Below are 25,492 nucleotides of genomic sequence, written 5' to 3'. Positions count from 1 at the left end.
GTTCGTTCCTTCCTTCCTATTTTCTCTCCACACTTCTTCCTTCCTTCCTACGAACACAGCATTAGTGATACAATGATATCTAATATATTGATTGATAATTTGATATATGGCATACTTTACAATTTTTTATTCCTTTGTCATGGGTTCATCACTCAATTTTGCTTATGATCTTGTTAGCAATTCTTCTAGTTTCATATTTTGCAACATGTTGATCTTTGAGTTTTTTGCTTTTGACTTGTTGGTTCTGCAGCTCTTTGTACTTTGTAGAAGCTTTCTTATGTGCAGGAATGGCCAATAACTCTCAGTCTTCTGGTGCTCAGGTAGTACATTTACTTGTGTTTTCATTTTTCATCTTGGTACAAGAACATTTCAACTCTAGTTAACCAAAAATAAGTTGTGTATTTATAATCTTTTATCCCAATGTTGTTTTAATTACAAATTATATGAACTTTTTTTTTTTTAATTTTTTATAAAAAAACTGTTTAAGCTAAGATTTGTGCTACTCAGATATTTGTCATTAATTTGGGTCATTTTCAATGTATTGAAACATGAATTTAACACTGCTTTACTTCAGCTTGAGTTTTCAGTCAAAATATTTATTATGACAGTTCAGGCCAATCTTTGACTGGATTAACTTAAAGAATTATATATTTCCCTTTGGCATGAGTTTTGGTTGAACTTAATTAGTTTTAGAACTTGGTTTGTTCACTTTTCCCTGGCCAAGATTATGATATCGTAAAATATATTTATGCTAATTCTTTATATTGTTTAGCTGTGTTATTCTGGGCTCTAAATATTTGTCTATCCTCCCCTCCCCTCGTCTCTTTCTTTCTCCTGTAAAAGCCTCCTAGGCCTCCTACAGTTGGATCAATGGGCCCTCAAAGTTTTGGTTCACCCTTCCCTATGCAGGTTAACTTCTGTCCTTTCTGAGTTAAATGTCATTCCTTATCTGCTTCTTATAACAAGGGCTAGCCCCGTGCATGAGGCTCCCTTATCTGCTTCTTATAAGTTCTATAATATATTCACTATGACCAAATACATTTGCTACAGTTTCGATCTGTACTTCCGGCACAGCAAGGACAGCCATTTATTCCAGCAACTTTGGGTTCTCAACAATTTCGTCCAGTTGGACAAGGTATATCTTCACCTAATGTTGGGATGCCTTCTAATCAAAGTCAGCCTCTGCAGTTTTCTCAACCAATGCAGCAGTTACCTCCAAGGCCTGGCCAGCCAAGTCTTGCTACAACTTCATCACAAGCAATTCCAATGCCATACATTCAGCCAAACATGCCACAGACCCAGCAACCTGCTCCGCACTTAAATAATCATATGCCTGGTTTAGGTGGTCCCGGAGCACCTTTCTCCTCATCCTATACTGTAAGTCTCTTCTCATTGCATGCTGTAAGCTATCCAAATATATATACTTTTTGAGTCTCAGATTGGTATTAACTTCATAATGGTTTGTGATTTCAGTTTGCACCATCTTCTTTCGGCCAGCCACCAACTGCGGTCAATGTCTCATCCCAGTACCAACCTTTGTCACAAATGCATGCACCTGTTGGAGGACAACATTGGTTGTCAACTGGAAGTCATGGTGCACCACCTGTTGCACCTGTGCAGGAGACTGGGCAACAACCTTCAGTTACACATGCCACAGTTCCAGTAAGTCAGCATTCACCCTTCATTGAATTCTTTTTTAGTGTTTATCAGCTTTTAGAATTTCTTTGTTGTTCGTGCAATGTCTTGATGTTTCCTTGTATGCAATTTGATGATTAATGTGCTGCGGAAGCTGCCTACTTTTTTTTGTCTCCAATTTTAGTGTATGTCATTGGCTACAACTGTGTTATGGCTTTAATTGCCATATGAAAGAAAGTACTAGTGTTGTCTTAATTTTAATTTATCTAGGGGTCTTTGTGATGTGGGCATTCGTTTTTTTTTTTTTTTCAACTTTTTCTTTTTCTTTTTCTTAGATGGTACTCACACACACATGCCTCTACTGAGGCTCGAATCCCTGACCAACAGGCCAGTGGCCTAGCGGTGCCAGGCCCTTGTGGGCGATCTTTATAAATTGTCTAATTCATCTGAAGAGACATCAAGAGGTGATTAGGGTTCAAATAAGGGTCAAGAGAGCTGGAAGATAGCTCTGGCATTTTAGTGCTAATTTGGGGGGTTGGGTAGGTGGCATGAAGATACTCTGCTGTTTCCAGCAACTGGTATGAGGATTGGCACTGTTTTGGTCTCTTTCTCTGGCATAGCTCCTCCTCCCTTTTCACGTTCTTTAACTTTTGGTAAAAAGGGACCTAGATCAAAAATGATGTATATTTTGGATCATGTTACAGGATGTGAACCTCCTACCCTTTCAGTACACTAAGAAAAAAGAATCAAGATATATGGGGAAGAGTCTCTTTGGAGAAGTTTTACTTGATGGTTAGAAAGGTGTTCTGTATAATGTCATCTGACTTGTGGTGTTAGCGTCCATGTGATGCATTAAATTGTTAAGTTTCTTTGTAAAGCATAAGCACTATGAGTTTTATTTTCCTCTAATTATAGCCTTTGGAAATTGGAAATGAGAATTCTGCATTTCTATATTCACTTATTTTCGTTTATGTAAATATGAAAAGTTTGGTGTTAGAAACAACAACTTAAGAATGGCTTCAACAATTACGTGTTCAATAGAGGGATACAAAAAATATGAAGATGAAAGGACTGTAATTTAAGCCAAATAAAAATGCATTAAATGACTTATATGAAAAATTAGGAACAAAACAGGGTGAAACTACTATTTACAAATTATCAAAAAATGGAAAGAGGTTGAGTTTGGTGTATTAAAGTATATAGATCAAACAATATTTGTTAAAGAAAAGGTATATTAGAAAGATGAAAAATTTACTTTCGATACTTATTAAATGAGGAATAGACTAGAGAAGAAATTGCAAGTAATGAACCTTATGGATGGTAAAGACAATTAATAATAAGTAGAGGACACGCTAATTATCAAGAGAGAGAGAGAGCGGAAAAAAAGAAAGAAAGTAGAGGTCACATTTGAGAAAATGGGCAATAATAAAGGGACATGAAAATTTTTAGAAAAAATAAGGATTGAATGGTTAATGCAGTTGTTTAACAAAATTCTTAAAGAAGAAAGAATGCCAAGTGGATGGAGGAAAAGCACCAATGCACCATAGTACGAAATTTTAAAACAAAGGAGATATGCAAAATTGTATATGGGAATTAAATCATTGAGTCATGCAATGAAACTATGGAAAAGGATAATAGAACAAAGATTAATTAAAGAGTGTAGAAGTAAACAAAAAGATTACATGATTTTCATTGACCTAGAGAATGATAAAGTGCCAAGGGAAATAATTTGGTGGGCCTTGCAAGGAAAATAAGTTCCTAAAAACTTATAAATCTTATTTAGGATGTATATTAAGGCATTGATTTTAGTTCGTTCTACATGTAGAGAAACTGATAAATTCTCTATAAAAGTAGCATTATACCAATGATAAGTGTTCAATCCATACAAATTTAGGGTAGTGTTGGATGATATATAGAAAGATGTCCAAGAAAACTTTTCATGGTGTATGTTGTTTGCCGATGATATAGTTTTATTGAATACTTACAAGGAAGCCTTAGCAACAAAGTTAGAAGCAAAAGTTCTAAAAATTAGTAAATCTAAAACAAAATATATGGAATATAAATTTGATAAAGTATCAAAAGAAGATAATATAAATATTACAATTTCAAACCAAAAAGTTACTTAAAATAATTACTTTATTATTTAGGATCAATTTTACAAAAAAGATGGGGAGATAGATGGGTGATGTAGTAAATAAGACTGCAGCAGGGTGGACAAAATAGAGGCAAGCTAGTTATATCCTATATGGCAAACAATATCAAATAAATTAACAGGAAAATTCTATAGGATGGTTGTTAGGCCGTCTATATTATATGGAGCAGAGTGTTGGGCGTTGAAATAGAAACGAGAACAATGCATTCTTGTAGCGGAAATGCGGATGCTATAATGGATGATAGGAGTAACTAGGAGGGGTAAGATTAGTAATGAACAATCGGGGGAAGTACTAGGAATAACAGTTATTAATAATAAAATTAGAGAAAATAGATTTAGGTGGTATGGTCATCTACAACGTAGACCGATCTAAAGATTCACTGGTTAGACGAGGAATGGTTGTTTTCCTAGAAGGTAGGCGATAAAGAGGCTGACCAGAATTTACATGAGATGAAGTAACTAAAATTAATTACCTTTCAAAAAAAATAAAAAATAAATAAATATTGGAGGAGACATGATATATAATAGGAAAGAAATGGAAAAAGAGATTTGATGTGGTCGACCCCATTCATCTGGGACAAATGCAAGGATGATGGTGAAGAATTACGTGTTCATTAGGTAACATATTTAAAGTTTGATTTCCAATTTTTTCCCTCCTCCACATCTATTTAAAACCCATTTTCAATGCAAATCATTCAAAGTTAGCATAAAAGGAGATATCTTAAAATAGAAGTTCCGAAGGACCAAGAGTTAAACAATCCAAAGTATTGTGTTTATATATATATATATGTCTTTTTTTTTTTTTTTTTTTTTGGTTTGTTTGTTTGTTTGTTTGTTTGTTTGTTTGTTATTTACCTGATTGATTAGTTTTTTAAACTAAATTCTATTCAAGGTTGGAAAATTTGTTTTTATGCAAGATCTAAGTTTGTGTTTCTTTGATTGTCGGAATTGCTTTGATGAGTTTTAGTTTTCCTTTTAGGGTATAGAATTCTTTAGCAAGATTAGTTTGTAGCATTTTGGTGTTGAAACATGTGTATTGTAACTCTTTGTGTGACAACCCACATCTCTCGGGGTGAGAAGTTTGGTGACAGTTACATGCGTGGACACCTCCTTAGTGTGTAGACGCATTTTGAGGAAAACCGTGAGCACGGAGACTGTGCAAAGCGGACAATATCTACATGTTATGGGCAGGTCGTGACAATTTGAGGGGGGTGTGCAACCAGAAGAAGAAACCTCATGGCTCCTGTATGTAACACATTCTACACCAATGTCCACCACTTCTCCCTTGACTTTGGATTAAAATTTAGAAATATAACCTGAAGTTTTCACTTACTTTGTTAATGTTCTCCTAAGTAGCACAGACACAAATACAGGATACACACATAATACTGACACGTCGAATCCAAAAAAGTAAGACTCGGCCTAGACATGAATATCTTAAGTGTCATTACATTAAAAATGCTACTAGTACTCTTCTACTTTGACACTATAATTTTAAGTGTGTCTTATATGCAGATGTGACATTTCATGCTTGAATTGTGGTGGCTATGCATATGATATTGTTTTCTTAAGAAGAAAAGGGTTGGACACTTTGATGTTTGTTAAAAAAAAATTCAAATTGCCTGACGTGGTTACTTTCTTAGATGTGTGTGTTTGTGTAGTAGTATAAAACTTGTGTTGGAGTGTTCGGGATGTGTTGACCAAGTATGCGCTATGTTGGTTAAAAACCTGAAATTAATATTTTTTATATTATGACATGTTCATGAATTGTTGTGTCGAGGAGTGTGTGAAGTTCGGTGTTTGACACGAACACATCACCTTAATGGATGCATCTGTGTTTTTTAGATGATCCTTGTGGTGGGTGTTCGTTTTGTTGGCCACTCTTGAGGTTATGATGTCCGGACCGCTCAATATCCTCTCCCAAATGAAATGAGAAGGAAAAAAAGTAAAATTCGTAACATCTGGACAAAGACAATTCATACCCCTGATCTGAATTGCAACCTCAATAAAAACGGACTGTATGGTGATGCCAAACCCTGTTGGAAAGCGATAGGAAAATGAGAAACTTACAAATGTTTCCATATTAGGTGAAGTCTGTGATAATGGCGGGAGATTCCTATTAAATTGAAATAAATTCTGCATCAAAACCACAAAAAAGCCTTGTCTTATGTGCATCTTCTGTTCTTTCTGATTTAGGGTGGCAACTGACATGATAAATTTTTTGCACTTTCCACTGGAATTTCAGGGTGTAAACGTTCCTAATACCACTCAACAGTTTTCATCTGATTGGCAAGAGCATATGGCAGATGGTAGAAGGTGAGCTCTTGTTTTGGATGCAATTCTTTTACTTTCTCTTCTCGCTTGCTGTTTTCCTTAAAATATTGAATTTAAGTATTTCACCCCTCCATTAGTTTTAGGGTTTCGATTGTCGTAACTTTTCGTGCATACGTGATACGTGGATCCTGAATTTTATTTCACTCCACCAGTAGTTTTGGGGTTTAATTGTTTAACTTTTTTGTGCTTATGTGTTTTTTTTCCCGAATGGGTTATATATTTTTTTTTATAAATAAAAATCAAAACAGTACAATTACAAAAGGAGATAAACTCCAGTACATAAAATGGAATGGATAAACTCCACTTCCAGCCAAAAAACTCAACAAACCTAAACAATAAGCTTATTGACTAACTAAAACAGATTCTGATCATCACAGAAGCCTGCAGCTTCACTCTAGTCTTCAAAAAGACTACTTCATCAAAGAAATCTGCTATCAAATCTCTAAACGTGCAACAGGTGTATTGCCAATTTAACCAAGCTTCAAACCAAACAGATGTCTTCATTTTCAATTGCAAATAAGTAACAAATCTTCCATTCTAAAATTGAGATATGCAAGCACATCCCAAATTATAGTCCTGACAGCATAAGCAGAAGAGTCTTTTGTTCCATTGTGTAAAGCTGAATTTCTACTTGACCAGATTTTCCAAATTGTAACAGCAAAGAAGGCACCCAGCACCTTTGATTTTGTGCTTTTGACATTTGTATTCACAATGAACCAATCTGTCAACTGCAGAAAAGTAGAAAAACTAGGCAATTCCAACTGAAGTATTGAGTTTATCCCATGGCAAATTGCAGCAGCATATGCACATTCACAAAAAAGATGATCATTAGAATCAATATTTGCCAAACAGTTATGACAGATGGAAGGAAGAATCAAACCACGTTTCTGCAGATTAACAAAACTGGGATTTTTGTTATGTAAAATTATAGTAACTCACACAGCAATTCGAGGTCTACAGCAGGCCCCAAAATAACTTCATGTTATTTGCTGTTTTCTAACCCTACAGATGCTCCAAGCTGCCTTCAGAGAGAATCATCCATGCTTCCAAACAATTGTATCAGCACCTGCCTGCAGCTCCAAATTTTGAATAGCAAGACAGACTTCATTAGGCAAATCAAGTTGAAAGAGCCAAGTACCATTTTGAATAATTTCAGAAACCATGATACTTCTGTCAATGTGTCTAAATTGTGTAGCCCCAAATTTCTGAACCAAAGACTGTGCATTGCACCATGGATCAGTTAATAGCTTGAATTTCATACCATCCCCAACCTTAAATTCTGTATTCTCCAGAATTAGCTGTCTAGACTCCAATAATTGCTTCCAGATAGAAGAGGCACTTAATTTTGGTATCACAGTCCAAAAACAAGCATTCTTAAGATATACAGGCTGCAACCATTGAATCCACAATTTTTCTTTACTTTGAACAAAGTCCCAACACAAAGTCATTTTAGTTGCAACATCTATATCATGGATTCTCCTAATATTGAACCCACCTTCAGACAAAGGAAGTGTCACTTGACTCCACTTTACTTGAGACATTCTCTTCAAATCTTGCTTACCACTCCATAAAAACCATTTAAACCTCTTTTCCAATTGATTGATAGCTGCCCAAGGTATCTTAAACCCAAACAACCAATGACACAGATAAGAATATAAAACTAATTTAATCAACTCAAGCCTCCCTGCAAGAGATAAATTAATAGTATTCCAATGAGTCAACTTTGAGTTCACTTTATCCAACAGCACTCTAAAATCAGCTACTCTCAGTTTTTTGTTTGATAAAGGTAAACCCAGGTAAGAAATCAGCTACTCTCAGTTTTTTGTTTGATAAAGGTAAACCCAGGTAAGTAAAAGGAAAAGTTTCAGTTTGAAAATTAAGAATTCTGGACAACCTTCTTCTACCTCTGACAGCTTTAGAAAATATAATGGAGCTCTTCTCTTTATTAACTTGAAGACCAGAAGCATCCTGAAATTGCTTGAAGACAGCATCCACACTTTTTGCAGTTGAAACATCAGCCTTGACCACCATAAGAAGATCATCTGCATAGAAAGCATGAGAAATACGCATACCAGTAGTAGCCACTGCTTTACACAAATGAAAACCACCTGACTGAATCCCATTCATCATTAAAGTACTAAAATACTTTGTGACAAACGAAAAAAGGAGTGGAGATAAGGGACAACCTTGTCTGATCCCTCTAGTGGCCCCAAAATACCCAGCAGGAACACCATTGCACGGTATAGAGAACTTAGCTGTAGTAATGCACTGCGAAATCCAACCAATCCACCTATCACTGAAGCCATGAACCTTCATTCTCCATTGAATAAATTTCCAATCCACTGAATCGTAAGCTTTTTTCAAATCCACCTTCAATGCAATAGAGGGATCACCATGTTTCTTGCCAAAATCCTTCACCAAATCAGAGACCAGAAGAATGTTGTCATGCAGCCTTCTATTCTTAATAAAAGCTGATTGCTCAGGACCAATTAAAGCAGGTAGCAAAGTGCTTAATCTGTTTGCTAGAATCTTAGAAATTATTTTATACACTGTGTTGCAAAGGGTAATGGGCCTGTAATTAGCAATCTTATCCACATGATTAGCCTTTGGAAAAAGAGTAAGAAAAGTAGAGTTAATTCCTTGAGGGAATTTACAATGCTCAAAAAATTGAAGAACAGCTTGACTTACATCTTGTCCAACAATCCCCCAATATTTCTGAAAAAACCTGGCAGGAAAACCATCAGGACCAGGTGCTTTATCTGGATGAAAATTCATAATCACACCTTTAATTTCTTCAATAGTGATGGGACAATCTAAGGAAATACACTCTGCTGCAGTTTAGATTTTTCTAGTTGGACAAACCTCTTGAAACCCCTCTCCTTGCTTGGAATATAACTCTGAGTAAAACTGAATCAACCACTCTCTAATTACCTTGGGGTCTTCAGATTGTTCTCCAGTTAAATTTTGTAACTTAGTAATAGCATTGAAACCTCTCCTTTGCTTGACCAAATTATGAAAAAATTCCGTACATTTATCCCCCTCTTTCAGCCATTTACTTCTGGATTTTTGAGCCCAGAATATTTCTTCAGTATCCAAAACATGTTGCAATTTTCCAGTAGCTTCCCTTTCTCTAGCAATACAATCTTCATTCATTGGACCTTGTAGCATTTCCAATTGAATTTTCTGTAGGTCCTCCCTAGCAACTTGGATTTGCTCAGAAACTGAACCTCTTGTCTTATTCCATTCTTTAACAGCATCTTTCACTGCCCTTAATTTTTTCTGCAGAATATGTAAAGGATTTCCAGAACCTGAAATTTCCCAAGCTTTGGCAACCACATTATCAACTTCCCCTTGAACACATCAAATCTCAAGGAATTTGAATGGTTTAGGACCTTCAGAGCAATCAAAGTGCCATTTAGTAGCTAGACCATAATGATCAGACAGTGAAGCTGCAGTAAAATACACTTTAACATCATTAAATTGTTGAAGCCACCTATCATTTATCAAAACCCTATCCAACTTGGCATTAATCCTTTTTTGAAGATGCTGCTTGTTACACCAGGACCACTCACCATTTTGATAGGAATATCTTCCATCTTGATATCACAAATAACACTGTTAAATTCATCAAGTCTGCTTTGAGGAATTCTCAGTCTATTTTTCTTCTCATGATTATATCTAACCATATTCCAATCCCCCAAAGCAATCCAAAGCCCTTGAATTTTAGTAGCTTGTACTTTCAGGGATTGCCATAAGTGCCTTCTATCAGTAGCTCTATTTGCAGCGTATATAGCAGTAACATAAAAACCAACTCCAGACCCTATATGATGTACCTGTAACAACATAGATTGGGCATCTTCTAGAATCAGCACAACCCTAAACATAGCCTTTTTCCAGTCAAACCATATTCTTCCCAAATTTTTAGAGTTGTAATTAGCCAACCAGGACCAATGAAGCCCAAGTTTTTTTCTGTATTCTAACATATTTTCCCTCCTTAACTCTGGTTTCCACAAGGACAGTTAAACCAAACTGATTTTCAATGAGCCAATGCTTTCCTTCCTTTTGCATGTGAGGTCTATTAAGACCTCACACATTCCAAGCTCCTAACATTACTGAGAAGGAGTTGGTAGTGCACCACTACCAGTCAGTTTACCTCTAGTCACTCTATCCGAAGATGGAATAATTGGCTTCTTACGCTGTCTTGATTTCCCTCCACCTTGGTCATCTGTTGAAACATTGGTAGAAGACACATTTCCATCCTGCTGTCCCTCTTCAACACAACCAGTAGCAACCTCAATGGCAGCATTCGTCTTATGGCCAACACCCTCAACTGATTTAGCATCTGAGTCAGTAGCATCACTAGAATTTCCACAGTTTACCCCTGCTGCACTTGTAACCGAATCAATCTTGCCAGCCCCTATAACAGCTTCTTCTTCTATCCCAAATTTTTGTGAATGTATTGGGGTAAAGAATACCTCAACTGTTGTACTCTCAGCCTTATGTTCTAACTGCAAAACCTCCGTTACATCTTCTTGTATAAGAGTAGTATTTGCCAAAGCCCCATTCTCAGACTGTAAACCCTCCACAACATCTTCTTCTTGGTCTGTATTCTGCAATAATTGAAATGCATTTGACGTTGTGATTGTTTCCTCTGCAACTTTATGAATCAAAGGACTCCTTTGAGACTTTTCTTCGAACACATCATCTTCACCTTGACTGACCATTTTACCTTGATACTTTACCATCCATTTTCCAACCACTTTCTTAGGTTTCGTTTGTACCCCTTTTGTGGACACTTTTCTTGTACATGATCCACTCATTGACATAGAGTACAGACCTGAGGTTTCCATTCATATTCAAATTCAAGCTCACAGTCAACCCCATGAATGTCCACTACCATTGAGTCCGGCAATGCTTCCTTCACATCCACCTCAACCATTACACGTAAATACCTTCCTTTGTCTATATTTGATTCGGAATCATCCATATAGATCGGTTTGGCAAAGGAGGAGCAAATCATAGACACCACTTGAGCCTTCCTGCAGTGAACGGGGATATCATATATCTTCATCCACATCGGGACTGATTCCAAAACCTCTTTTACTAGGTTAACATTCTTACTCCATCTTTTAAGGATTATAGGTCTTCCCTCAAATTTATGAATACGGGATAACACCTTCATAACATCAGTATCATCATGAAATCGAACCAGAAAGAAACCATCCTTTAAGTATACCAATTTAAAATTCTTGGACCATCTCTTCTCAACAAAAGTTTTGAAGTACTGATAATATGGCTTCTTTTCCATCACATAACCAACTACAGACGATGACCAGTACTGGATTTCTTCGGCCACATCTTCTTCTGAAATAGAAACTTTCTTCCCACGCACGTTACTGTGAAACTTGGGATTCTGGAAATCCGATGCCGTTTCAGAGAAAAACTGACACCAAGGGGTAGGAGGACTTGTATTCTGGTTTGGAGATCCCACCGGCTGAAGAGGGGAGGAGGACTGGCCCTCCTCCATCCCTGTGATCGTCGTCCCAGCCACCTACCTTAAAAACCCTAAATCGCCTTATTTGAGAGAAAAAGGGTAAAGAAGTAAAAACTCACAATTTTTGTACTTACGTGATTCCTGAATCTCTTTGTCAATTCTTTCTTTAATTTTATATTTTGAATATTTTTCTGTCACTTATTCAGATATTATTACAACAAGAAAACAAAACAATCTAGCTGGGAGAAGCCTTTGGAATTGATGACACCTATTGAGGTGAGTCACACTGACTAGTTGCCTTTAAAATTTTGATGCCCTTTCACCTGTGTAGCATGTTGATTGCTCTGGAGTTCCTATAATCTTTGTTTCCCTTAATTGATGTTGGCAATTATAGGCATGCTTACATTGATCAAAGTTACTTGGCAGAAAGAAATAATTTGATCAAAATTGTTTTATGCGAATTCTCCTTTTCTTTGCATGTTCTTCCACTGGTTTGTAGATATCATGGCAAGTCAGGAGAAATTAACGACTGCTCTATATGCTCACTTTGAAGGCGGGTTTCACTTTCTCAAGGCAGGCAACAATTTGCAATTTACATTTTTTTTTATCATGTGGGGACATTTTTCATGCAACTTGGTTGATGAATGCTATTATAGCCGTGTAGTAACATAGTAATGATTGTTTTTCTTCTCTTTTCTTTCCTTTATTCCCTCTTCCCGGAGAGAAGTGGTTGATGTTAGTCTTTTGACTTATTTCTTTTATGGCAATAGTTGGCCACTTCCGTGTCTTATTCATTTAATTGTTTAGTTCATTCCCGGAGAGAAGTGGTTGATGTGTTGTAGTAGGATACATATTTCTGTTGCTTGCAAGTTAAGGAACTAGAAGTAGGGATTCATATAAATGTGTAGTAGCATGCAGTTGCGTACCTTGCAGAATGCATTCATTGACATTTTTTGCTTAAATTATTCTCTCATTAAAATAGTTTTTCCTTTACCCTGCCTTTATAAGTAATTATGATAATTTTATCTGCAAACAGTCCGCCATGCACTGTCTAATGTTTTAGTATCACAAATCTTCTTGCATTTGAGTGTATTCATTGACTTGGTGCTTTTATTTATAATGATTATAATTTTCTTTAATTATAGTGCCTCCTATGCATGCTTTTGTTTGTGGGACATGACTTGCTTCATGTCTATGGTTTTAACGGTTATACAGGTGCTCATTGTGCTACTCATATTCAGAGGTATGAATTGCCATGTTAATGGTGTTTGTTGTACGTAATGTCACATTGTAGTAACTTTTTTCCAATTTATCTTTTAATATTATGTGTTTAATATATATATATATATATTTTATGTATTTCTGTAGATTTTGTTTTTCCTTTTTCCTGGTTTTCTTTCTAGAGAGGTTCCACAGTCATATGTATTCTTTCTTTTTAGTTGATGCAATTACGCCTTTGGAGCTTTTGTCCCTTAGTTTTGTTGTTAAATTCTTTTTTTTTTTTTTTTGCCAGCTACATTGTCAAATTATTCTATAATCATTTTTCATTTGAAATTGGAAGTTGTAGATGTAATATCGTTGTTGAATCTTTTTCCCAGCCTATGTGATAGTTGTTCTGAGTTTTCTTTATGGGTGGTTGGTATAAGGAAAATTTCTTTTCTTGTATTTTATTTTTTTCGTTCCCCTCTCTCTTTGATATTTTTCTTTGGGCTCTAGGAACTTTATTTTTTCAATTATCTATTTGGGGAATGGGGTGGAGGGAGGGGCGGGGGATTCACATCATTGATGATGCTGCATATGAAAACTTGTTGCATTGCTTTCGTTGTGTAGAATCTTGTTCAACTCTTTGTATTTAGGACTCAATATGATTGCTGGTGGAGAAATAGGTGAATTAGCTTTGATCTGCTGTTATTTCATGATTTTGGTAACTAAGCTAGGGTTTTGGTCTTCATTTAATGCCGAGGCACAGTCGCAAGGAAAGATAATGACCAAAACCTGGCTTGCCGTTGTCCTGCCCTGTTGTCATGGACAGATAAACTTTGACCTGCAATTAGGGAGGGAGGAAGATCTTATAAAACCATTCTTTAAAATTATCATTTTATTAAGCTTGTGTTTTCTTTGGCTTAGATCTCAATTCCTTTTCTCTCTATGGTAACTGAAGCTGGAGTGACAAGGAAGACCATTGAGTGAATGAGTAATTTAGGCTTGACAAATTTACTTTTGGAGGTTGATAGCTTCTCAGTTGTCCCAGTTTCCAATGATTTGAAAGATCTCCTATTAGGCTACAGTCTCAATTATTGCAATGTAAATTCTTTCTATGTTCTCTTTGTGGTCTGTGTCAAGGGCTAGCTGCTTCGTGTCTTAGTAATAAGTTTTTTCCATTAAACTTTTGTTGCAGCTTTCTCTTAGTAATAAGCTTTGCCCATTAAACTTTTGTTGCAGAGAAATAACTCACCCTCTCCTTTGTTTCTTCTTTTTCCTTTAATGAATTTATTTTTGTTTGAGGGGAACAAAACGGGGATTGCATTGTACAAACCACATTCTCAAATGTTTGAATGAATGCCAAGGGACTTAAATTTGGGATACTTTGTTTTTATGTTCCTATGCAAATATTGGATACACCTTTTTCTTCTATATGTTTCTAGTGGCTGTGTGTAAACTCTGTTCGAGTAAATAAGTTACTGTGAATTGTTTTATGTTTTAGGTATTTTGATCTACATTTTATTTTTGCACGTAAAATTGTGGATCCCTTTGTTTTTATAGTAGCAATTATTTGATTCTTTACCCTTTTGGACTAGTGTAACAGGTGGGCGCTTGTGCCCACTGACTCAAAAGGTTAAACTATTAGGTAGTGTTGCATACCCTACTAATTTATACCCATTTTACTTCACATTCGGATCTGACGTGGGACACTTCTAACATTCTTCCCCACCCCAACTCGCAACGCCCTCGTTGCAATCGAGCCACCCTTCCTACCCGGGGTGACTACCCGGACTCCTTCAGTTTGGGCACTTGGCGTGACACCGGATCAAGAACTGAGTCTGGCTCTGATATCAACTGTAACGGGTGAACGCTTTCCCCTTGACCCAAAAGCTTAAGCTATTAGGTAGTGCTGCTTACCCACCCATTTATACCTATTTTACTTCCCATTCGGATCTGATGTGGGACACACCTAACAACTAGCCTGTTCAGTTTTTGTTGTCTTTAGAAGATTTACGTGTGTTACTTATGGACGGTATTAATATTTTTTGATTAGTGAATTTCTTTTTATCCCGGCGTTGCTCCGTAGAAGATTGGACTTCTTTTAGTGTTTTGTTTATGCTTAGCTCTTATTATATGTTGCTTTCTTGCATTAATTCTCTAGTCTGTCCACACTTTCGTTTGATGCATTCTAGTGTTTCTTACATCTTATGGAGGAATCCTATGCTGCATGAAAATCAGAGTTTGGTTCTCTTAAAGAAGGCTCATATTATGTGCATTGTATATTTCTACAATCCTGCAATATCTGCTTTGTCTGAGTGTTGTGTGGGTCAAACTTGTTCATTTTGTTTTGTATTGATGGTATATAACTGTCGAGTAAAGCTAAATAATGTTTTAGGATTTCAAGAGAATCACATTGTGGGTGAAATGATACTGTCAATGAATCAGACAATGATAGAGGGACAAAAAGGGATCATTCTGATAACAAGTTCATTAGCAGTTTCTGAAACTTCACTCTTTCAAAGTCTCTTCAATTTCCTTTCTTATAAAGAAAACAGGACTTTAGTAAGGCCACCTGTCGTAATGGTATCTTAGAATCCCGGCCTCGACTGGCTAGCACTCATTTAAGCTTTAGAATTGACTGAGGCATGCCTGTCTTTGTGTTCAGAAAGAGCCAAGCATCTTGTTGAAATATCTGCTGCAAGAGATGGTGGATAATCAATGGTTCAAGTACTATTGAGTTTGATTGGAATTGCTATCCTTTGGGCACTGGTTTTGGTAGACAGACTGTATATTCAGATTGTTTTTCATAATATGGTTTTAAGCATCTTGTTTCAGTTTTATATATTCTGTATAAGTTTCCTTTTCTGCAATCTTATCAAGTGTATTGGGAATCGTTCTACTTAAAAAATATGTAACATTGAAGTTGCCTAGAAGATGGTCGTTCATGGATGAGTTGTTCTCGGTCCCTTCAATCCTTTTTGTGGTTGATTTTTTCCGTGTTGTTAATCTTCATTTAAGTTGGCTGATGAAGAAAGAAAAAAAGATTTTGTTGTCTTTTTCCCACTATCACCTTTGGCTGAGAAGGGATTTGAGGCCGGTTCTTTCCTCCCGCACTCCTGCCTCTCCTGGTGGGCATTATTGTGTTTGGGCTAATTTTGGTTGGATATATACAGGGACATTTTTGGCTGAAATTTGGAGCATGCTCAGATCCTGAGCGCAGACCAATACTTGTGTTGTTGTTGCTTATGCATTTCATGCTTATTATATGCTTTAGCCATGCAATGCGCAACATATGTGTCTGTCAATGCGCCTAATTTAGGATTAAATAAAAGCACACATTTCCATTTATACCTATCTATGATTTTAAGGTTTGTGAAACCTCTCATTTCAATATTTATTTTGATTTTTCCCCTGAATATTCTTTAAGTAAGTTTCAAGGATGCAGGTACTTTAGCTTTTCTTTCTAATTGCCTTTTGTTTTATTCTCTAGTGTTCCCATATGTATTTGCTCTATGTCACGAACATGTCTCTACTTATAGTTTTGTAAATTTACTTTGTGATCGTTACTGATAGTTAGTTACTTCACAACCACCCCCCCCCAAAAAAAAAGAAAAGAAAAGGAAATAAGAATACTACTAAAAATTTTACTGCTCATTGAACATCTTTAGTTATGCCTCTAAAGTCAACAATTTTCTCGTATTTTAACAGAGGGCTGATGCATCGACTGTTTGGAAGGAGTTCTCAACAACAGATGGTAGAAAGTGAGTTTAACTATAATTATTTTTATGCATATGTATTTGTATGGTTAAAATAATTGATGTTGGGATCTTTTTCTGGTGCATCAGATGTTAAATTATATTCATAATCTGGGTTGCCTTTTGCAGGTACTACTACAATAAGATCACTAAGCAATCTAAATGGACAATTCCTGAGGAACTGAAGGTTTTTAGCCACTTGTTACTGTGACCTTATTTATTTATTTATTTTGCCTTTTAGTCTCTCACTTCCAAATGCACGTTAGCAGCTGGCCCGAGAACAGGCTGAAAAACCAGTTACACAGGGAACTGAATCAGAAATAAATATGACCCCTAATGCTCAAGCCTCTGACACAGTCTCCTCAGTTGAACAGCCATCTGCTACACTCATTCCTGTGAGCTCCACTTCTTCGACAATACCTGGGGTAGCTTCAAGCCCAGTTCCAGTTACACCTATTGTTCCTATGAATGCTTCCCCTGTAGTGGTTTCTGGATCATCAGACATTCCTGTTGTGCATTCTGCTGCAACAACTAGTGCAGATGGCGTAAACTCTCTTGGGATAACTGTCGATGCTTCACCTTCTGCTGTTACAGGAAGTACTGTGGTTCCTGCTGCTTTAGTTGGCGTCAACACGACACCAATGTATGAACTTCTTTAGTTGCTGTATTATTAACTGGCTGTTGTGTGTACAATTAGATGGTTTGAGTGCTCTCCTCATGTATACTTAAAAATTGCAGGAGCAGCTTTGAAAATATATCGTCTCATGATTCTGCAAATTCATTAGATGGAGCTTCTATGCAGGATATTGAGGTATGATTAGTTCTTTATGTTGTGCTTGAATAGTTTTTTGGTCCACCCTATTTCAAAGATGGCTTTAATTGGCTCACTTTTAGCATACTAACAAGAAAGCTCGTTAATAAGTTTTCCCCCCCTTTATTTTTTCCTCTCCATAAAATACTGCTCTTTAAAGCAAAACTTTTATAAGTTTTGGCTGGCCCATTTCCCGAACACAGACCTCTCTTTATTCAAAAGGAGGCATGCAAATATAAAAACAGATAGTACTAACATGCTCTGTTTGACCCGTCTTTGTGGTTGCTGTCAGGAAGCGAAGAAGGGCATGGCTGTTGCTGGGAAAATCAATGTGACACCAATGGAGGAGAAAACAGTTGATGATGAACCTTTGGTGTATGCCACCAAGCAGGTACTTACCTAGAATGTGGCATGTTCATTTAACCTTCTCTGATCCGGGAAGCCATGACGTCGCAATAATCATCTCGTAACTACTCTTTTTTCTTCTTAGTTCTAATTTTTATTTATTTTTACTTCTCTTTTGTTTAGGAGGCAAAGAATGCATTTAAAGCACTACTAGAATCTACAAATGTCGAGTCTGACTGGACTTGGGAGCAGGTGGCTTGGTCATATCTTGCTTATTCTTATAAACTTTATACCATTCTCAAGAGCTTATTGTTAATACTGAATTGTGATTTCAGACAATGCGAGTGATTATTACTGACAAAAGATATGCCGCCCTGAAAACTCTCGGGGAGCGAAAACAGGCATTTAACGAGGTATTCATTACAGGAAACATTCCAATGGCTTTACATGGACTTTCTGGCATGCATCAATGGATTTTTAGTCACTGAACACTTTGAAATGAGTGATTTGCCTTTCGTTTCTGCATAATTCTTTATATGTGAAGTGGTGTACTGATTTCTTTCCCATTTTGATTTGTTTTATCTATTATGCTAAAGTACTTGGGCCAAAGGAAAAAATTGGAGGCTGAGGAAAGGCGCTTGAGGCAGAGGAAAGCACGCGAAGAATTTACAAAGATGTTGGAAGTGCGATGCATATCCTTTTCATTATTCATTTATTTATTGGTGATGGTGTTGGTATCATGGATTTTCTTTTTCATGTTCTTGATTTATTTATATTGATTCTTGTATTGGCTTTTGGTATCCTACTAGGAGTCGGAGGAACTCACATCATCCACAAGATGGAGGTATAGTGAAGTTTTTGGTTGTAGTAGTCCCTTGTTGAAAGTTCATTTTGAGAGAACGTGCTAAATGTTTAGATTTTCTAATTAAGTTTCCTGCATAATCAGCAAAGCTATTAGTATGTTTGAAAATGATGAACGGTTCAATGCTGTTGAGCGAAATTCAGAGCGTGAGGATCTCTTCAGAACTTACTTGGTGGATCTTCAGAAAAAGGTCAGCACATGCTGTTTTAATGGAAATGCAAACAGGGATGCATATGTAGATTTTATAGTCTTGATTATTTTTAGATCAGTCAGTTTCTTTTTTTCTTTTTGGCTTTTTGTTGTTTAATCGAAGACCAGTGTAATTTCAAATTTTTTATTAATGCAATATTATTGATATATATATTTTTTCCCAGACCTAGTATTACAAATATGTCATTTATAATGTTGGCATATATTTCAAATGAAGAAAAGTAGACTGTAAATGATGTGGATGATGAACAAAACATGTCATTCAGCTTTGTTTAGCTTGGAGTCATGTTGGCTATACTGTTTCTGCAATTTATTTCCTTTATTTATTTACTTATTTTTTGGATTTTTTTCTAGTTACTGTGAGTTTTACCCTTCTGTTTTGTGAGCCAGCCTTTTTGGTATTTAATCCAGTGGGCTGTATCGTTCCTGTTTTTGCTGCTTACACTATTGGATCTGACTGCAGGAAAAGGCAAAGGCTCAGGAGGAATACCGGCGGAATAGATTAGAATACAGGCAATTTCTGGAAAGTTGTGGTTTTATTAAGGTAAATCTTTCTAATGCCCCTGTTTTTTTTATTTATTTTTATTTTTATTATTATTATTATTATTATATATATTTTTTAATATATTTTTTTAACAAATTTGTAATATTCTTTCAAAAAATTGGATTCCCTATATATTGTTTTTATGTTGTCTGTAGGTGAATAGCCAATGGCGGAAAGTTCAGGATCGCTTGGAAGATGATGAAAGGTGCTCACGTCTTGACAAATATGATCGCTTGGATATTTTCACGGTAGGTTAAATTATTTATGATTGATCATGTCAGATAGAACATTAGGTTGATACTTGTTTTTGTGGCAGGAATATATTCGCGACTTGGAGAAGGAAGAAGAAGAACAGAGGAAGATACAGAAGGTGGTTATAGCAAACTGTTTTATTGATAATTATGTTTGATCTGGTTTGCCTTTTTAATATTCTGTTTTGAAATTAAAGGAACAATTGAAGCGGGCTGAGCGGAAAATCCGTGATGAGTTTCGTAAGATGATGGAAGAACATATTGCTGCAGGCACTCTAACGGCTAAAACTCACTGGCGTGATTATTTTATGAAGGTAGTTAACCAAGTTAATTGTAGTTGTGGGGCAACCAGAATGGTTGTCTTGGTATTACATGTAGAATTCAAATATAATTTAGTTAATCTTTTTGTCTATGGATTTTAGGTAAAGGATTCTGTGCCATATGAGGATGTTTCATCAAACACATCTGGTTCTACGCCTAAAGATATGTTTGATGATGTTGTTGAAGAATTAGAGAAACAGGTAATTATGCTCCACCAGCACAATATCTGGATTATGAAGCATCCTTTATTTTGTTCCTTACTGTTATTAACTGACATGTTCCCTGCTTTATCACCATGACACGATAATAATGTAATTGAACTCGGTGCTAAATTTTTTTTTTTAAAATACACTGGGGACCAGAGTATTTTTCTTGCAGTTGGAAGTTTTAGAATGATTTAGTTTGAAAGTCACTTATGCACTGATTTTGGATGACGGGATATCAATTAAGCTATCTTGGTCCTTTTTGTTTCGTTTATGGTCAAAAGCCTTTTTGGTGTTAGGTTGATGAATACATTTAGCCACTGTACATGCTTTTTTGTTTCTGTTTGCCTCTTTTGATTTGACCTAGAGTAACCAGAAGTTGTAATGCCCTAGCGAGCAGGAACGACATATTCCATAAGATTATATATAAAAGAATGTCATTCTCACATGTAGGTCTCACCACATTCCTATTATGTACTTAGTATAAGGCTAATGTCATTCTCACATGTAGGTGGTCTCAGCACATTCCAATTATGTAATTTATTTAAAGCTACCCCTTCTGTACTGCGTTTTAGAAAGCACGGTGTATCATTTTCACATTAATGTTCTGTGTACGCAACCTATGCAATTCTAGGTGACACCTTTTTAAGTTGGTCTGACTGACTCGCGGCACTGCCCTAGTGCTTTCGTTCTCTAGTTCATAAATTCAGTTCTAGGGAATAATTTGAAATGTCGTTTAATATTTTATTATGCAGTTTCTTTAGTTTATTGATGGTTTCTATGACCATGACTTGGGCGCAAAATGAATCAATTCTTTTTTCTTTTTTAATTTTTTCACTAATTCAAATAGCATGAGTGGTAGAATATACTGCATCTTTCAGAAATTTGTTAATTTCCTTTATGCTAGCTTTTTGCCTGAAGTGGTTAAGAACATATATTCTATTTGTTGTATGCACTACTCCTAATTTTCTTTTTGTTTATTTGGCAGTATCATGAAGACAAAAATCGTATAAAAGATGCTGTAAAGTTGGGAAAGGCATGATCTCATATGCGTTTTGTTTTTAAGTCTATCTCAATCACCTAGATGTTGATTTGATATCATTTCATTTTTCCTTATCCCTTTTTTTTGCCAGATTATTATCACATCAACATGGACGTTGGGTGACTTTAAAGCTGCCATACTGGATGACATTGGTTTGCCACCAATATCAGATGTCAACTTAAAAGTATGCACTTTACAGTTTATAATTGATGGTTTCTTATACATATTTTAAGTTGAAGCTCGAGGAATATCTGTTATAGAATTTAATCAAGATCCTAAAAAGTGACAATCTCTTAAAAGTTGTGTTTTCTCCATGTGAAGGAGTTTACACCTTGGACCTAGAAAGCTGACCCCCCTTTGTAATCACTGAACCATAAGCCTGGTTGATCTGTATTTTAATGTATAATTTGGAACTTGGGAACAATATGATGGGGATCGGAAGTTTGGAACCTTAAAGTTTATGCATGCTTGAAAAAGGAGAGAACAAAAACATCTTAAGGTCACCATGGATGGACCAATGGGTTCCATCAATTCTCTGGTTGAACTAGCGCTTATGGATACATTTAGGGACTATCGGGCATGTATCTGAGGTATTCGATATGGACACGATATGTGTACGTCAGTGTTGTTAAGTTAAAGGCACACGCCTAGGTTCCAGTCTCTACATGCACAACACTTGCACCTGTTGTGTGTCCAGGTGCGCACTACACTCCAGGCTCATATAGGAGCAACACTCGGGCCTATTTTGTGTCCAGGTGCGCCGTTGACAACATTGGCGCCTTTAATATGAAATATGAATATGCTTTCATAGTTAGTTAATTTTTCAATTGTGCGCCTCGCCTTGCGCCTAGACTCCAAAGGACCACTAGCTCCTTAGTGTGCCTTGGTTCTTTGATAACACTGGTATACGTCACTCTTGTCAAAGCATCCGTGCTTCATACTAAGTAACATTAGGCTCATATATTAAGGATCGAGGATATATCAACATGATTGTGTCATTTCAGTTATTTTGCATTTCTGCACCAAAGGAGCTATGTCCATGTCTTGTACAACCCCATGTCCGTGTCTTATTGTTAAGGGGTTTCCATCTCCAGTAAATTCAAATTGTGCTTGAAATCCTGTAAATGGATTTTTTTTCATCATTTTTTGTAGTTTATTTTTACTAACATATTATTATATTAATGTTAATTTAATCAAAGGGCTTGTTGGCTTTAAGATATAATCAAATCAAGAGTAAGTGATAAAGAAGAAAAAAAAAAAAAAAGAGAAGAAAGCAGATGAGAGAAAAAGAGAGAGATGGGGAAAGAGAGAAAGAATGAAAGAATACTTTCATCCTTCCACCACATTCTATTTATAATAACAAGTTTCAAAAATTACACATAAGCCCCAACATTATATAAGTAATAACAAATAAGCCCCTGACAACACTCCCCCTCAAGCTGGTGCAAAAATATCTATCATGCCTAACTTGACTAACATAGTTTGCAAGCAAGTCTTGCTCACACCCTTAGTCAAAACATCAGCAACTTGATCATGTGTATTGACGTATGAAGTACAAATCAGCCCAAGACAAAGCTTTTCCTTGATGAAGTGTCGATCGACTTCAATGTGCTTTGTCCTGTCATGTTGAACTGGATTGTGGGCAATGTTAATAGCAGCCCTGTTGTCACAATACAACTTCATTGACTCGCAAACAGGATAACCCAACTCACCCAACGTTGTACGTATCCATAACAACTCACAAACTCCATGTGCCATGGATCTGAACTTAGCCTCTGCACTAGATCTAGCTACTACAAATTGTTTCTTGCTTCGCCATTAAACAAGATTACCACCAACAAATGTGCAATATCCTGAAGTAGATCGTTGATCTGTCACAAACCCTACCCAATCAGCATCAGTATAGGCTTCAACACGCAAATGGCCATGACTGCCAAACAATATCTCCTTACCAGGTGAACCCTTGAGGTAGTGAAGAACATGATGAGATGCCTCAAGGTGAGGTGTACGTGGAGCATGCATAAACTGACTAATCACACTAACAACGTAGGCAATATCCGGGCGCGAGGAGTATAAGTAAATCAGTCTTTCAACCAATCGTTGAAATCTTCCTACATCATCTAATGGGTCTCTATCTACATCATTAAGCCTAATGGGAATATCAATAGGTCTAGCTCCAAGCCTGCCTGTTTCAGCTAATAAATGAACACCCCTTTCTTCGATCTGCACACCTCGATGCCAAGAAAGTATCTCAATGATCCGAGGTCTTTAACCTTGAACTCTGTCCCCAATAATGACTTCATTCGACGAATCTCTTTTGGATCATTTCCAGTGATAACAAAATCATCAACATATACAATAATGGCAGTAGTGCAGCCCTGGTGCTTTTTGATGAAGAGAGTTTGATCTGCCCGACTCTATGTGTACCCTACTCTTTTCACAACAGTGCTGAACCTCTCAAACCAAGCATGTGGTGACTGCTTATACCCATACAAGGCTTTATTTAGCTTGCACACTAAATTCTGACCATTGACAAGATTAAAACCCTAGTGGCATAGTTATATACACCTCTTCCTCCAAGTCACCATGAAGGAAAGCATTCTTTACATCAAGTTGATATAAGGGCCAATTCAAATTAGTTGCCATAGAAAGAAGAACACGTTTAGAGTTCATCTTGGCAACTGGAGCAAATGTTTCCAGATAATCAATTCCATAGGTCTGAGTGAAGCCCTTTGCAACTAACCGAGCTTTATATCTCTCAATTGTTTCGTCCGAATGATACTTAATTGTGTAGACCCATTTGCAGCCTACTGGTTTCTTACCTCTAGGTAATGGAACAATATCCCAAGTACCATTCTTCTCAAGGGCCATCATTTCTTCTAGCATAGCTTTCTTCCATGGAGTTTGACTGAGAGCATCTGAAACACTAGAAGGAACAAATACAGAGGAGATACACGACGTGAAAGCACAATATGTTGGAGATAAGACGTCATAGGATATGAACTGAGATATGGGATGCTTTGTCCAACTACGAACACCCTTACGATGGGCAATATGGACATCAAGATCAACAAGAATGCTATTGGGAAAAGAATCAGGAGTATCAATGTCAACTAAGGAATCACCTAGATAGAGGGAGACTTCTTGGTCCTGAGTTGAGTCAATAACTTGTTTTGCCCTCCAAGTGTAGACAATTGGCTGTTTTCCCTGCTGCAAATCATTAGTGTTAGGAGGACTAGACATGGGCACCTCAGTAAGAAGCTCCCCCTAAATGGGAATAGGTAAAGGAAGGGGGCGTTCTTGTTAAGATACAATCAAATCAAGAGTAAGTGATAAAGAAGAAGAAAAAGAGAAGAAAGTGGATGAGAGAGAGAGAGATGGATAAGATAGAAAGAATGAAAAAATACTTTCATCCTTCCACCACATTCTATTTATAATAACAAATTTCAAAAATTACACATAAGCCCCAACATTATATAAGTAATAACAAGTAAGCCCCTGACAATAGGGCTGACATGCAATGCTCCTCCAATGTATCTCGAGATTAATTTAGTTTTCGTAACAAAATTACAGAGAAAACAAAGAGAATTCTCTATTGCTTTTTTCCATCACCACCACCACCTTTCCATGGATTCTGATCTTAATAGGATCCATAATTTATTAATTATATGAGTCACTATGTCGGCATGATGCCAAGTGTTATCCACCCAGATGATACGTTCAGCTATTAAACTAATAGTTCACAAAATTTGAATTTTTTTAAGAATCAATAAATACAGTACTATTATGAAGTCATAATTATCCTAAAATAATTTGAAGTTCTTACTGGATGATCGAATGAACAAATGTTTCCCTACCCATTAGAAATGTAACATTCTTTGTATTTTCATGGTATCTGTAGTATCTTTGGAGTTGTGAAACATCTATTAGCAGCCGTATTGGAAGCCTCTATTGGAGAAAGAAGCTATAATCTTCTTTCTCAACTTTGATCAAACAAACCTTGTGTCACACCTCTATTGGAGTGTGGTATTTTTTTATGCTTGAACCTTTTGACCTTTTAACTTATTTTCATATTTTTCTTTCTTTGATTCTTGGCCTTCATAATAGAAATTCCCTTTATATGATGAATATTTATGTTCTGTAAGACTTCAAGTGTTACTTTTCTAGTCCTGAATTTGATGTTGGTCTACTTGTTTGCAGCTTGTATTTGAGGATCTGGTTGAGAGAGCCATGGAGAAAGAAGAGAAAGAAGCTAAAAAGCGTGAACGGCTTGCTCAAGACTTCACTGATCTATTGTCCACCTTCAAGGTATTGAAATGCTGTTATGAAG

The 25,492-nt window shown here is 36.4% G+C and overlaps 1 protein-coding gene across 5 annotated transcripts in view; it reads left to right on the top strand.

The window, feature by feature from the left end:
• LOC132279222 (pre-mRNA-processing protein 40A) overlaps positions 1-25,492 on the top strand; it is a 35,975-nt gene that overhangs the window by 6,539 nt on the left and 3,944 nt on the right. For 4 of the 5 annotated variants that reach the window (XR_009471251.1, XR_009471252.1, XM_059781150.1 and 1 more), the window contains exons 2-25: positions 251-320; positions 844-909; positions 1,051-1,377; positions 1,474-1,662; positions 6,033-6,103; positions 11,822-11,891; positions 16,527-16,579; positions 16,703-16,760; positions 16,840-17,216; positions 17,312-17,384; positions 17,677-17,775; positions 17,913-17,981; positions 18,065-18,142; positions 18,326-18,412; positions 18,539-18,573; positions 18,676-18,781; positions 19,265-19,345; positions 19,501-19,593; positions 19,662-19,715; positions 19,794-19,910; positions 20,019-20,117; positions 21,109-21,156; positions 21,254-21,346; positions 25,363-25,470. Coding sequence is in view for 3 of the 5 variants with exons in the window: in XM_059781150.1 (XP_059637133.1) it covers positions 288-320; positions 844-909; positions 1,051-1,377; positions 1,474-1,662; positions 6,033-6,103; positions 11,822-11,891; positions 16,527-16,579; positions 16,703-16,760; positions 16,840-17,216; positions 17,312-17,384; positions 17,677-17,775; positions 17,913-17,981; positions 18,065-18,142; positions 18,326-18,412; positions 18,539-18,573; positions 18,676-18,781; positions 19,265-19,345; positions 19,501-19,593; positions 19,662-19,715; positions 19,794-19,910; positions 20,019-20,117; positions 21,109-21,156; positions 21,254-21,346; positions 25,363-25,470 (2,484 nt within the window). In the remaining 2 variants the exon portion in view is untranslated. The remainder of the gene's footprint in view (positions 1-250; positions 321-843; positions 910-1,050; positions 1,378-1,473; positions 1,663-6,032; positions 6,104-11,821; positions 11,892-16,526; positions 16,580-16,702; positions 16,761-16,839; positions 17,217-17,311; positions 17,385-17,676; positions 17,776-17,912; positions 17,982-18,064; positions 18,143-18,325; positions 18,413-18,538; positions 18,574-18,675; positions 18,782-19,264; positions 19,346-19,500; positions 19,594-19,661; positions 19,716-19,793; positions 19,911-20,018; positions 20,118-21,108; positions 21,157-21,253; positions 21,347-25,362; positions 25,471-25,492) is intronic. The other variant, XM_059781149.1, reaches the window with a different exon arrangement.

The sequence above is a fragment of the Cornus florida genome, unplaced genomic scaffold (genome assembly GCF_030987335.1).
Source record: "Cornus florida cultivar Cherokee Brave unplaced genomic scaffold, ASM3098733v1 CherokeeBrave_3.0.0_Hap2_Chr10, whole genome shotgun sequence".
Taxonomy (NCBI): domain Eukaryota; kingdom Viridiplantae; phylum Streptophyta; class Magnoliopsida; order Cornales; family Cornaceae; genus Cornus; species Cornus florida.
Note: the sequence above shows the minus strand (reverse complement) of the source record. Positions and strands in the feature narration are given on the sequence as shown.